This window comes from Mustela nivalis (genome assembly GCF_964662115.1).
Source record: "Mustela nivalis genome assembly, chromosome: 4".
NCBI lineage: Eukaryota > Metazoa > Chordata > Mammalia > Carnivora > Mustelidae > Mustela > Mustela nivalis.
The window spans coordinates 89,457,447-89,472,395 of NC_139023.1; the positions used below are offsets into that span (position 1 = coordinate 89,457,447).

At 38.4% G+C, this 14,949-nt stretch overlaps 1 protein-coding gene across 3 annotated transcripts in view; it reads left to right on the forward strand.

Moving 5' to 3' along the window:
• PDE5A (phosphodiesterase 5A) overlaps positions 1–14,949 on the forward strand; it is a 152,637-nt gene that overhangs the window by 90,133 nt on the left and 47,555 nt on the right. For all 3 annotated transcript variants that reach the window (XM_082727377.1, XM_082727379.1, XM_082727378.1), the window contains exons 10-11: positions 487–662; positions 4,247–4,306. In XM_082727377.1, coding sequence (XP_082583503.1) covers positions 487–662; positions 4,247–4,306 — 236 coding nt within the window. The remainder of the gene's footprint in view (positions 1–486; positions 663–4,246; positions 4,307–14,949) is intronic.

A 14,949-nucleotide genomic window follows, 5' to 3' on the forward strand; every position in this document is an offset into this window, starting at 1 on the left:
TGCTTATCTGAAATTTGAGACCGTCTATGTGAATTGCCTATTTTCTGCATTCTATTTTGTATGTAATTGTGTTTTTTAACTTTTGGTTTCTCAGTCAAGAAAGGCAGTCTGTGTGACCCAAAATTCTGATGTGCATCAAAATTGTTCTCTTGGCAAGTGTACAAAAATCCAATTAGTCTCCAAAGGACAAAGTGTCTTTGGGGACTCAACTGATCTAAAATTTGTGACCGAGTCTGGAAGAAAACAGTACTCTAGGATTTTTTTGAACACGGGCAACATACATTTAGGACTATGTGAAACAAGTTCTCATATAAATTAATTCAGTTTACTTCTCTAGCTTATATTTGTGAGGATCTGTTTGCTTCCTTGGAGATTCCAAGCATTCCTAATACGAAATTATAAGACAATCTTTGGGGAGGGGGATTTTAAAGTCAATAAAAACTATACTAATAATAATATTTACTCAGATTTCTTGGATTGTTCTAGGGGTGTGCCAACTTGTTAATAAGATGGAGGAGAATACTGGCAAGGTTAAGCCTTTCAACCGAAATGATGAACAGTTCCTGGAGGCTTTTGTCATCTTTTGTGGCTTGGGGATCCAGAACACACAGATGTATGAAGCGGTGGAGAGAGCCATGGCCAAGCAAATGGTCACACTGGAGGTGGGCTGGCACACGCGGGACCCTCTCCGTCTCTGTGGCCACACACGAAGCTTCTCCCCTTTCCCCCCGGAACCACTTGTGGGGGCGCTGTCTCCTCAGAGAATCAGACTGAATCCTTAGTTCCTCATATAAATAGCTAAGAAACTGACACCCAGAATATTGTAGAAACTTACCAAAGGTCGTATGACCAAACGAGAACTCAGACTGGCTTTCCCTTTACTCCTTCAGCCTTAAGAATCCAGTCACACAGACATCTGCTGTCACCTGTATCCTGTCCCTTTCCTGTTGCCTGAGCTTCCCCATCTCTTTGTGAACAGTTGTAATCACACATGTTAAAAGATAAAAACAGAAACCTGAAGCACTCGGAGAATCAGAAGTGAGGCATGGGAAATCCCTTCAGATGACAGATTTACGGATCCCACTTCTGAAAATCCTGATTCCTAAGTCTTCAGGAGAGGCCAGAATCGACATTATTCCAGAGCTCCCATGGTGATTCTGAATGTGCGAGCAGCTAGTGAGCTACTGGCTTGGGACACTGACCTCGGGGAGACTCCCTCCCACGTCGGACTAGCCTGCCTGAGCCAGCCAGCCCTTTCCAGATGACTTCCATGAACTGTCTGAAAATGCCACTTTGTATCACACAGAAATGTCTTACATCAGAGACCAGTTTAGGACAGACTTCAAAAGGGCAGTGTCTTATTCATACACTGCCATGAAATATATTTGAATGTTTGCCTACTCTTACTTAGTTGATTGAGATCAATGCATATCAGTGTTTGGAACATGGTAACTTTTGCTCCGATCCTCTTAAAAAACACCTCACCTAAGTAGCTCAAAAGATATACATTGTAAAGTTTTACCAGTAACCATCATGGTATACTTTACTTTCTAAAATGAATATATAACACTAATAGTTTTGCCATAGTATATAAGAGATCTTGGATTACAAGCCATTGGAAATCTTTTTCAAATACACACACACCTATGTGTGTGTTTGCATACTTATGTACACACAAATATGTGTGTGTATATATGTACACACATACCTCAAGTTATACTTATACAATACATATGTACACATGTAGTTTCATACATATATACACATATACACGTTTGTGCATGTGTGTGTAAGTGTATAATTTTTAATCAAGTTTTTATAGTTCCACAGTTTTATACTGAATTGAATCTAAGCCAGTTATCAGTTAGAAATTATCTCTTTTTGTAAAACTTTTTATTATGGGAAATTGCAAGCATATACAGAAGTAGAATACCTTAGTGAGCGCCCATGTACGCATTAGCTGTCTTTAGTTTAACCCTGAAAAAGATTTTCCTGTTCTTATGAGGCACTGGATAAAAGCCAGAGACCCAAACTCATCAGGTTTTCTTATGGTGGTGAATTATTTTGACCTGGAAGCCATGATCATTATAATGACAATAAAACAACAACAATAATAATAGCTAACCTTTATCAGATGTGCTGACTGTGTGTTCTAAGACCCACAGGTACAGACATACCTCATTTTGTGGTGCTTTGCTTTACCGCCTGTCACAGATACTGCATTTTTCCTACACTCACCTATGTTGAGCAGGTCTATTGGCGTCATTTTGCCAACAACATTTGCTCCCTTCCTGTCTCTGTGTAGGACTTTGGTAATTCCCACAGTATTTCAAGCTTCTTCATTGTTATTATATTTGTTGTAGTGATCTGTGATAGTGATTAGGACCTGTTGAAAGTTCAGGTGATGGGTTCACTTTTTTTTTTTTAAGCAATGAAGTATTTTTTAAATAAGGTATTACATTGATTTTTTAAGACATAATGCTATTGCACACTAATACACTATGGTGTCAGCATAACTTTCACATGCACTGGGAAACCAAAACATTCATTTGACTCACTCTATTACGATATTGGCTTTGAGGCAGTGGTCTGGAAACCTGCAGTATCTCTGAGGTATGCCTGTATGAACAAAATTAATCCTTACGACCTTATGAATAAGGTGCTATTTTTACCTTCACTGAGACAAAAATCTTTTTTTTTTTTTTTTTAATTTAGAATGACATGTTCTTCCCGTAACCATTCATCTGTGCTGCATTGCATTTATTTATATCAGACTAGTGTGTGGCCACGGTCCGCACTTTCCCCAACACACTAGCTCTGTGGTCCCAGCAGCAACGCATTAGCCACCATGACCCATCGATGCCATGTAAGCAGAAGACAGCAGCTCCAAGTTTCCCAGGCTTTCCTAGTGCTTAATGGTTCAAATGTGAGGACAAGCCTGTTGTAGTACAGGATTATAAATGTTCTGAATCACAAGATAGGAGACACATACGCCATTTTAGATTTTGAATTGCTTCAAATTTTATATTGATTTTTTTTTTTAATTTGACAGACAGAGATCACAAGTAGGCAGAGAAGCAGGTAGAGAGAGAAGAGGAAGCAGGCTCCCTGCTGAGCAGAGAGCCCGATACTGGGCTCAATCCCAGGACCCTGGGATCATGACCTGAGCCGAAGGCAGAGGCTTTAACCCACTGAGCCACCCAGGCGCCCCTGAATTACTTCAAATTTTAAAGACTCGTTCAAGGAAAACTAGTTCAGACCTCTCAGTTACTCAGGTCACCATTTAAAATCTGAAAATGTCTTGCCTTCTTATCAATCACACTAAAATCTTTGGAGCTTTTAGTAAATCTGTATTGTCTCTGTCAAAAATGAACTTTCAAAAATATTTTTTAAAAATATGGTAGACATTTTAAATATGACCACTACCTCAGATAAAATATTATCCCATTACTTTGAAGTTATTACTTTTGAAATCGGGAATTAATGACTCTTATGTTAAGGTATAAGAAAATGGTAAGCCTGTCTTTTTAACTCTACTCAGGTAAGCGGAAGTGTACTCTAGAGTAGGAGTTGAAAGCAGGCCTCCCTGTCCTCTCACTAAGTGTGAGCTTGCCACCAAGTCGTGAGAACACCTGTGCCTCAGTGTCCTCAGATGTTAATGGAGGGGTTTACAGGCCAGTGCTATGCTTCTTCACTCTTGACATATGAGTGGAAGGGAATCCCTGAATCTGTATGACATTATATTCCAGCCATGCAATTTTTCTTTATGAAATTCTACACTGGTTATGGACCTCATCTGAGGGCCACTTCTATACTATCTTTCCAAATATCAGTGTTAAAATGTCAGTGTATGCAAAGATTTTTTTCTTAATTCAATACAAAAGAAAAAAAATTAAAGTCACTATTATTTTTTAAAAAGCAGCACAAAAAGACAAAAAAGGACAAAACAAATTTCCTGCCAAGTCTGAGCCAGTAGCATGGCTGATAAATAATGTGCAGAATAAAAGTGACAAGACTTACTCTGAGCGTAGGGAATATAACTTTTTGTCTTCTGAAACATGCAATTGAATCAAAATCTGGGATTTTTCTTTCTGTTGAAGAAAGCAGGAAACAAGATTTGACAGTCTGAGTTATCTAGTTCGGTCTCCAGGAAGTTTTAGCAGAATCTCAAGCTTAAGACTGTCAAAGTCTACATTCAGTAATCCTCTCTTGGATAACCTGTTTTCCTTTGTTTCTTATCCTATAGGTTCTGTCGTATCATGCTTCAGCAGCAGAGGAAGAAACAAGAGAACTCCAGTCCTTAGCGGTAATTCTCTTTCTTGGTTAAAGTGACTAAGTGCTGACGTCTAATTAATACATAAACATGGTTCTCTTAGGATAACTGCTTCTAGTAGCAATGATCCCGTTGAATTCAATGTGGCAAATACGTAGATGGACATTCATAAAAATGTTTAATTCTACTTTCTTGTAAGGCTACAAAGTCACTGAGGATACAAAGCAAAAGATAACATACTGACTTTATAATACATTATATGATTCTGATTTTTTTTTTTCCAGTAATGTTACATCTTTCTTAGGTCAAAATATAACTTACCTTTCAGTTCCTGGGGAAATGTGGCCTGATGACCATGAGGTGGTGGCTTGGTAAGGGTAATGACAACAAAGATTTTGTAGTTTGTTGCCAATAACCTGCTCTGCGTTATTGAGAATTGAGAGTGATTTTAATGTCTGACCATGTGGCTTATGAAATGTTATTTGAAATAGGGTTCAAATAAGGTCAGTTCCTGAATTCTCATTACATTTTTTATTTAGTATGTTATGAGAAAAAAATCCTGATATGTAAGTAGAATGTTAAATGCTCTCGGTCTTGGTTGAGATCATTTGAGACACTGACACATTGACAACAAAGGCAAGTGGACTTCTGAGTTGAAATTTACTTGGGGCAACATGGAGAAGGTCTACGTGAGATGTGACGAGAGTCTGTAAAGAATGAGAAGGGTGCCAACAGATGACTAAGATTCTTTTTCATTGTCATCGTCGTCATAGCCAACCTGCTATGGCCTTACATGCATTTCCTTATGTAATTTGCACAGCTGTGTTATGGAGGCCACCCTGAAGCTAGAGAAGCCAAGTGACTTGCTCAAGGTCACACTGGCAGAAAGTAGGGAAGTCAGGATGCGAGCTCATATGGTCTAGTTCCAGAGCTCATGCACAGACCACTATACTGTCTGTTATGAGCTGTTAGAGAGACAGAAGATTAAAGATGATTGAAGTGCTTTGACCTTCATAATTCAAAAAGTGATGGGGTCATTAACTATCAAGAGTGGAAATGTTAAGAAGGGAAAGTGGTAGATTTGACCTAGAACGTGTAAGTGTGAGGCTCTGGTAGAATCACCAGAATGGACATTTTCAATAGTCAGTGGAGTCAGGACTAGGGGTGGGGTGTGGAACCAGATTTGGAGGTCCTGCCATGGAGTTTGGAGGTGTCACATGGGAGTGGAGCAGTTGGGAGAGGGGTATGGAAGACTGAGGGCAGAACTCTTGGGAATTGGGTTTCAATGGAAGAAGTAGGAAAGGAACCTTATTGAGAAATGGTAGGTAAGCTGGGAGGAAGATTTAGGATAGGGCAGTGGCACAGAAGGCAAAGGGACGAGTTTCAAAGGGGAAGGAGGGCCCATCAGTGGTAAGAAGGTTGAGAAATAGGACTGAGAGACAGCTGCCGGACTCTGATCACTTGATTGGTGAGGAAGCAACTTTAGGTGTAAAACTGCCTGAGGTAAGAGTGAATGGTGACAAAATGGAGGAAATGAATCATAGCCTAGTTTCAAAAGATAAGTTTTATGTAAAAGTGGGAGTGGAGAAATAGTTATGAAGGGTATTGACTGGGGGCGCCTGGGTGGCTCAGTGGGTTAAAGCCTCTGCCTTTGGCTCAGGTCATGATCTCAGGGTCCTGGGATCGAGTCCCGCATGGGGCTCTCTGCTCAGCAGGGATCCTGCTTCCTCCTCTCTCTCTCTGCCTGCCTCTCTGCCTACTTGTGATCTCTGTCTGTCAAATAAATAAATAAAATATTAAAAAAAAAAAAAGAAGGGTATTGACTGAACCATGTGAAGTTTTGTGTTTTGCTTTGCTTTGTTGTTGTGTGCAGGGCTTGCTCACAGCCAAACCAGCATGCTCTTGCACAGAGAGTGAAGGTAGGGGGTTGAGTGAGTACAAGGCAGGGAAGAAATCTAGACCTTGGAGCAGCCTAGGCATTGAGTGAGACAAGAGGGAAGGGGTCATAATAATAATAGTATTATTGAGCACTTGCCATATACCTGGCATCTGTGAAGTTCTTTGCGTGTGTTTAGTATATTTAGTCCACGCAACCCCCCCATGGAGTCAGTACTGGTTAGCATTTGGAATTTGAGGAATTTGAAGTTGAGAGGATCTCAGGATCTCCTGGGGGGTAAGTGATGGTGCAAGTACTAAATCCAGACAGCGTGCACCCAGAGCCCGCACTCCATCGCACAGCACTGGAGTGGTGTAATGAGCTGGAGAAGAAGGAAGGAGGAGAGCTTACAGACGTTCTCAATGAAATCAGTGAGTGGGAAGTGGAGTCCTTTGGCAAGAACAGTTTTAAGAAATTGAGGTGATTTGTCCTGGAAGGTTAAGCTGCTTCTTCTAGGGTTAGCCTTATTCTGAGGCTTGGTGGGCTGTATTTATTTTGTTCACGATGGTATTTGAAGGAATGAGCAGTTTTTCAATCATTTACAGAGGTTTATAGGTTTTAAATATCTTTCACATCAGGCTTAATTGGCCCGCTTGTCTAATCCTTCCAGGATGATGAAGTTTTGAACTAAAGACATACTATGTATTGGAAATCATCACTTGGAAAGACATCTTGAAGTGCTTGCAGTCACTGCAGGAGTATTAAATTAGTTCTAAAAGGAGGGCAAGGTTACAGTCTGCTATGTGTTGTTTTAGATAAATAGAAACTAGCAAATAGAGCAATGTCTAAAGATAATGTTGGGAAAATCACTTAGGTTATTAAACTTTGCTTTTCACTTTGAAAATAGCAGTCCTTCAGAAAAATTTGAAAGTTATTTTCTCAGTTATTTTCATAATTTTAACCAGACAAAAACCCTTTGCAGTAACTGAAAATTGCCATATTGCAGTATTGTTCAAAGCCATCTGTTGTTTCATTTGGAAAATAGATTTCTGGCAGCTGCATTGAGAAATTTAGGGTTATAAGCTTGTAGGTCAAGTACTTTATTTAAATTGGTTGAAATTCAGCAACTGAGTTCAATGCTGGTTTTCTACCAATCTAATAAAAATTCCTTTACAGCCCCAACTACACAGGTGTCTGCATTATCCAGCAACTACCAAAGCTGCTGCTTTTGTCATGTATCTGATGATTTCCATCAATTCAAAACCTAAAATAAATCGAAAAGCTGTGTAATGTATTCTTAACTTTTATTTTTTACAAATTAGTTCTTGAATTAAATAATATACTTCAGGATGCTAAATATTTATGCCTGTGTCCAGAAAAGTTCTCTAATTACAACAGAAGTATAACAAAGTTGACAGGAAACTCAGAATCCTTATTATTTTTTTCCTTGTTTTACCTGAGGTTTTAATCTAATTTCTCTTGACTTAAAATTGGGTATAGAAGAAATAGAAATTAAGCCTTGTACCATATCCCATTTAATGATCTTTAGGCACAAATGATATCACATAAAAATAAATGGACCCCAGCTACCTGGTTATGGTTATTAGAAAATTATTAGTTAAGATGTCAGAGAGTAATCAGTGTTTATTTCCAGTATTTGATTGACAGATTGCCTTTTCTGCTTTCCTCTCTTGTTAGAAGAGCAGTAAGTAAATATGTATTAGAGTTTACTTTTTTAAAATTAGCTTCTCAGTTTTGTCACGGACTCGGTGCTTTTTCAGTTCAGTCGTAGAGCTTCTGTGATCAGACATAATGTATCTAAAAGCAAACAGACCCTTTTGTATCCTGAAAGGTTTTTTGCTTCAAAATAGTGAGAGAGGAAGAAGCTGACCACTTAGGCAGGATTTCCTAGGACAGAATTTATTTCATCTTGACCTTAATCTTTCAGAACCAGAAACTTAACATGAACTCCCTTGATCAGGTGTGTGTGTTCCTGCTGTCACCTACAGCAGAGCTGGCTCCCTGACCCACATCTCTGATGTCTAGGTCAGTGTCAGATTATAGATCCACTTCCTTGTCTCAAGATGATCATCACGTTCCCTCATTTTTGAGGATATGGACAGTCAAATTACAAATGGAAAATTTTGAACCGATACTAACAAAGAAGAGTTGACATTATGATCTCGATAACCAGTGTCCCTGAACTGTAGTAACCTATGGCATCTAGTAAGGTGCCCTCTCCCTCAAACAGGTGCTAGAATTACCCTGAAACCATCTGAGTCCTTTGGACTTCCTGTTCGCCATCAGTTGATACATTCATTTTTTATAGGTGTCTATAACACTAACTGGGCTATATCTTTTCCACATTGGCAATAGATTCTGTTTGATTCTTCCTTGTTTTCCTTTGGCAAGCTAATCTTATCTTTTCTGCTCTGATTTTCCTAGTGGATTACTTCCAACTGTAATCTTAGCTCCAAAGTATAGTGGCGCCATTCTTGAACTTCTTATAGCCTAACTAGGTGTTAACCAGATCTGCACTAATTATTCCTCACTGCAGTCAGAAATTTACCTTGAAGGTCTTACTTAAAAGCATATATACATTTTTTCAGAATCTTGACATTGTCATGTGCCATTTTTACATGGTTTTGGAAAACTGTGCGCTCATTACTTTTTACAATCTGTGCCTCTTCACCATGAGATTTAAAAGATCACATTTATATAATATTAGAAAGAAAGAAAAATCATAAAACATGTTGATGTAGTTATTAAAGAAAATATGCTAATCCTGTCCTGCTTTGCCTTATTCACTTCTTTATTCTGTGTAAAATTTGGTTCTTTGAATATTCACCTCCCTTTATATAAGTAGATTTCTTTCTTGTATGCATTTGGATTCACTTTGTTCTTAGATAAATTCTAAAAGGTTTTTGAATGGTGTGGATTTTTTTTTCTTTAAGAACATATTTTCTGTGCATGTTAAAAGTGGAGAAGAGAGACATTAGGCTCCTGTAAAGTATAATGTGATGGCTGTCAAATGGCTTTATGCAAAGACCTGGAAGCCAAACTGGTCCACTCTTCGTAACATGGCGCTCCACTCGGTGGGGGGTAGGGATCAGAGACTGATAGGCAGATCCCGAAACCCCTAACTGAGGATCCCTGCTTGTAGCTACCAATGAACTCCTCAGTTATCTTAGGTTAATTTTATCCCTGAAAATAATTTCCTTGAAGAATGGATCATTAAAGAAAATCTCTTTTTTTCCTAACATTTATATTGAATAAACATCCGGAGGAGTAATGTAACAAAATGCCTTCATTGAAACACTGAAGCAAATTGGAAAAATCTGACATTTTATGAAAGACCAAGTTCAGTATTCTGCTCTTCTTCTTTTTTTTTTTTTTTTTTTAATTTTATTTATTTATTTGACAGAGAGAGACTACAGTAAGAGAGGGAACCCAAGCAGGGGGAATGAGAGAGGGAGAAGCAGGCTTTCCACTGAACTGAGGAGCCTGATGCAGGGCTCAATCCCAGGACCCCGGGATCATGACCTGAGCCAAAGGCAGACGCTTAACTACTGAGCCACCCAGGTGCCCCACTGCTCTTCTTTTCAAACTTATTTTAATAAATAACTTTCTGAGTAAGGAGCCTTTTCTTAAGGTGACTATTAGGAGTTGTTTTCATACTTCTATTTTTGCTCTTGAGATTTGATACTTCAGACCTAAGGCAGGTAGAATGCCTTTGATAGCAATGTGACCTTTTTTGTATAAAGATTATACAATTGAGCAAATTGTGTAGCCATGTAGCCACATGTCTTTATTTTCTTCTGAGGTTACCAGAGACTTTGCCACAGGCTAAATATAAACCTTTTTCATGAGGCATCCACCAAAAATAAGAAACTCAATAATTTTTAAATGATTCTTTTATTTACCTTACCCAAGTGTATTATTTTTCTATGGACACATGTTTTTTGGGCTTCAAGGAGACTATACACCTTATAAATAGTTTATTTCCTATAAAGTTTTATTTTTCTATTAAGTGAACAAAGAGTGGCCCTTTCCACTTGTGTAAAAGCCTTCATAATAAGAAATAGTTGAATTTTAAAAAGTCTGTCATTCATCTTATGTAAGGCACTGATGATGCTAGGGATAGATTCTCTTTGACTTTTTTTCTTTTTTTTAAGATTATATTTATTTATTTATTTGCCAGAGAGAGAAAGAGAGAGGCAGCGAGAGAGGGGACATAAGTAGGGGAAGTGGGAGAGGGAGAAGCAGGCTTCCATTGAGCAGGGAACCCAGCACAGGGCTCCATCCCAGGACCCCGGGATCATGACCTGAGCCAAAGGCAAATGCTTAACAACTGAGCCACCCAGGTGCCCTTTTCTTTGACTTTAAAAAAATGTGTGACTATATTAGTCAGGGTTCTCCAGAGAAACAGAACCAGTAGGTGAGAGATTTATTCTGAGGAATTGGCTCACACAGTTAATGGGAGCTGAGAAATCCAGCAGTCTGTTGTCTGCAAGCCTGGAGCCCCAGGAAAACCAGTGGTATAATTCAGTTTGAGTCTAAAGGCCCGAGGACAGAAGAGCTGATGGTTGAAATCCAAGTCCATTGGCCTGAGAAGATGAGATGAGTTATCCTAACTCCATAGGAAGCAAAACCAGCCTATTCTTCCTCCATCTTTTGTTCTCCTCAAGCCCTAAACAGACAGATGATGCCCGCCCACACTGGAGAGGGTATTCTCCTAAGTCCACTGATTCCTTGCTAATCTCATCCAGAAATACTGTCACAGACATACCCAGAAATATGTTTAATTTGGGCACCTTTTGTCCAGTCAAGTTGAGACAAAAAGTTAACCATCACAAGTGACCAAAAAAAGTAGTTAAACGTGTACTTACATTGTCTGTCATTGTGTTGTTACAACTCAGTTGCGAACTACTAACATACTTGTGTCATCACTTTAAAAACTGTATTTCAACTATTTATGTGCCTGTCTTCTCCACCAGCCTGTTCTTGACCCATCCTCATCGTCATAGCTACCCTTTACTGGTTGCTTAACAGGAACCTGGTTTACATAGCTTGTTAGATGATTGTGTGAATGAATCAATCAGTAGATTTTGGAGAATCCAGACTTTTAGAGAGCCTATACTCACGCCTGAAATACACAACTCAAGCTTCTTCAGTATTCAACAAGATTTTGCTTTCTTTTTTTTCTGTAAAATTGTTATGAAGCTAGAAATAATTCACTTGTTGATGAAATATATAAAGCCACATGGGTCTGGAGGAAAACTTGCTTCAACTTCCAGCTCCATCATCTCAGGCAAATCTGTGACTTCTTTCGTCTCTCAGGTTCTTTATCTATAAAATGAGGATAACAAAAGAAATTACCTAGTGGAGCTGTAGGGTCTGGAGTTTCTGGTGCCTTATGCCCCAGTAAGTATTAGTTATTTTTAGTAGTGGTAACAGCAAGAGGAAAATCAGTTCTCAAAATCTAGTAGTAGCAGCAACAAGATCTTGATGTATCCTGTCATGTTTCATGTCTTTTTGTCTGAGCGATTCTAATAATGTGCACTTCAAGAAAGTATGCACTCTTTTTTTTTTTGGAAAATCTGGTAGGAAAAAATACCATGTGTCGTAAGAACAAATATAAACCTTTGTTTATACGGTACAAATAGTTCTCTACTTGAGGGGAGTAATCTAGAATTGACTGGTAACTTCTTGCCAGAGTTACTAAAAAGTGGATTGGGGTCATAGCTATCCCATCCTGCGTTCCCAGTGTTCTTGGAATGAATGAATGAATCAAACTTTAGTGAGAAAGCAAACTGAAGCCAATTTTTTAAAAATTACAGAAATGAAATATTTATTGGGCAGATGAAAGGTATTCAGCTATATTTGAAAATTTTTAAAGCAAATAAAATTAAAAACAACTATAGAATGAGAAAGCATATATCTGTTGTTTCTAACACAGCATGGTTCATTATTAATGTTAGCATTTATATTATAACTCTTTGCCAAAGTAAATTAAATTTAATTTAATATTATGGAGAACTGGCTAGGTGCTTAATGATCACAAAAAGATTTTCATTTACACATTTGTATTTATCTCTGACTCTGTGTGGGCATTATATTAGGTGTTCCACATGACAAAAATAATAAATCTCTATCTTCTTAGACCTTGAATAGTATAGGGCTATATACAATATATACTATAATTATACAGTATTATATTATTATAGCCAGAAACAAAAAGCAATGACTTTAAAGTATATTACATTGTGAAATTACATAGTATAGAGACATTCTAGGATGAATGGTCTGGGGTATGTGTAGTTTTTCAGGTAAGAGATGTGGCAACTCTGTGATTTCATCCTGCACTGTATTCAGCAACCTGCAGATAAAAATGCATCTAGATTTTGGCTACCAGACTGCTTCTAGAAATAGCACGCTTGGATTTGCAATAAAAATTCAGAGCCCACTGCCTTCCATAGACACACCAAAACTACAACTACATATAAAACATCTCTGAGAATGACTTGAGGACTAGTAAAACTAAGATTTTATGGAACTAAAGATAAAAAGAAAAAGTCACATCAAGACAAGGGAGGCAGAGATGCAGTCTACTCAGGACCCACACCGCCCAGCATGGCAACCTTCAAACAGGAAAATACCACAATTGCAAAGGCCCTCTCTGAGGAATAAGGACCCAACCTCCACATCGGGCTCTCTAACCCAAGAAACCTGCACTAGGAAGATGAGCTCCCATAACATCTGGCTTTGAAAACCAGTGGGGCTTAAGTCCAGGAGAGCCAGAGGACAGTAGGAAACTAAGACTCTGCTCTTAATTAAAGGGCTTATGCACAGTCTCACTTGTTCTGACTCCCAGAGCAGAAGCAACAGTTTGAAAAGTGTTTGTGTTACATGTGAATGACATTCATTGACTAATTTAATTGACTAAATTTAGGGCATGGAACTAATCTGGAGATCTGTTGGAAACTTCTCCAAGGATAGAAATAGTAGTGGCTGCCATTTTTTTTTCTCTCCCCTTTACCTGGCTACCCTGAGAAGCTGCCTGCCTCGCAGGTATCACTTCTGACATTCTCCATCTACAGTGCTAGTATTGCTTGCCCTGCCCTGGCATTTCCCTGCAGCCCACCCACCCTGGCCTGCGCCACTCCCAAGTGACTCCACCCCACCGCCCCTGACCGGTGACAATGGCACAGCCCCAGGTAATCTCACCCTACAACAACCAGTGGGTGGTCCTCCACCCTGCCATATCCAGAGGGGGTGGGTGACCAGGGGAATTTGCACCTCAGGGTCCTATAAGACACCTTCTACATAAAGCCACTCCTTCAAGACAAGGAGACATAACTGATCTACCTAATCCATAGAAGCAGACAGAGAGTCGGGCAAAATGAAGAGACAGAAGATTATGTTCCAAATGAAAGAACAAAATAAAACTGCAGAAAAGAAATAAATGAAATGGACGTAGATAATCTACCAGACAAAGAAATGGTTACAAAGATGCTTACCGATCTTGGGAGAAGAATGGATGAATGCAATGAGAACTTCAACAAAGAGATAGAAAATACAAAAAGAGAACTGATCAGCTGAAAGAATACAATAACTGAAATTAAAAATACACTAAAGGGAATCAACAGCAGATTAAATGATGCAGAAGAAAAATCAACTTCTCTAAAACAGGGGAGTGGAAATCACCCAATGAGAGCAAAAAGAAAAGGAATTTTTTAAAATGAGGATAGTTGAAGGGATGACATCAAGCATACTAACACTTAGATAGGGGTCCCAGAAGGATAAGAGAGAGAGAAAGGGACAGAAAACCTGTTTGAAGAAATAATACCTAAAAACTTTCCTAACCTGGTGAAGGAAGAAAACATCCAACTCCAGGAAGTACAGAAAGCCCCAAAAAGAAGAACCCGAAGATAACCACACCAAGACACATTATAATCCAAGTGTCAGAAATTAAAGAGATCATGTTAAAAGCAGCAAGAGAAGAACAACTAGTTGTATACAAGGGAGCCCCTACAAAACTATCAACTGGTGTTTCAGCAGAAACTTTATAGGCCAGAAGAGAGTTGCACGATATATTCAGACTGCTGAAAGGAAGAAACAAAGCCAAAAAGACTCTATCTGGCAAGATTATCATTCAGAACTGAATGGAAGGTGAGGAGTATCCCCAACAAACAAAAGCTAAAGGAGTTTACCACCATAAACTGGCCTTACAGGAAATGTTGAACGTACTTTCTTAAAAAGGAAAAGGAAGGTCATAATTAGCAATAAGAAAATTACTAAAGAAAAAATCTCACTGGTAAGGTGAATAGACAGTAAAGGTACTGGGTCAACCATTTATATAACTATTATGGGGTTAAAAGACAAAAGTAGTAAAATCCTCTACATCTACAATAATTAGTCAGAGACTACACAAAATATATGTAAAATATGGTGTCAAAAACAAAACATACAGTGGAGTAGAAATCTAATGTTTTAGAATGTGCTCAAACTTTAGTGACCATCAACTTAATATAGACTGGTATATACCTAGGATGTTGTATATGAACTTTATGGTAACCAGAAATAAAATACCTATAATGGATACACAAAAAAATTGAGAGTAAGGAATAAAAATGTAACACTAAGGAAAGTTACCAAATCACAAGAGAAGGAAGCAAGAGAAAAAGGAACAAAGAACTGTAAAAACAACTAGAAAACTACAAAATGTCAGTAAGTAAATATCAATAATGTAAATAGACTAAGTGCTCCAATCAAAAGAAATAGTGTGGCTGAATGGATA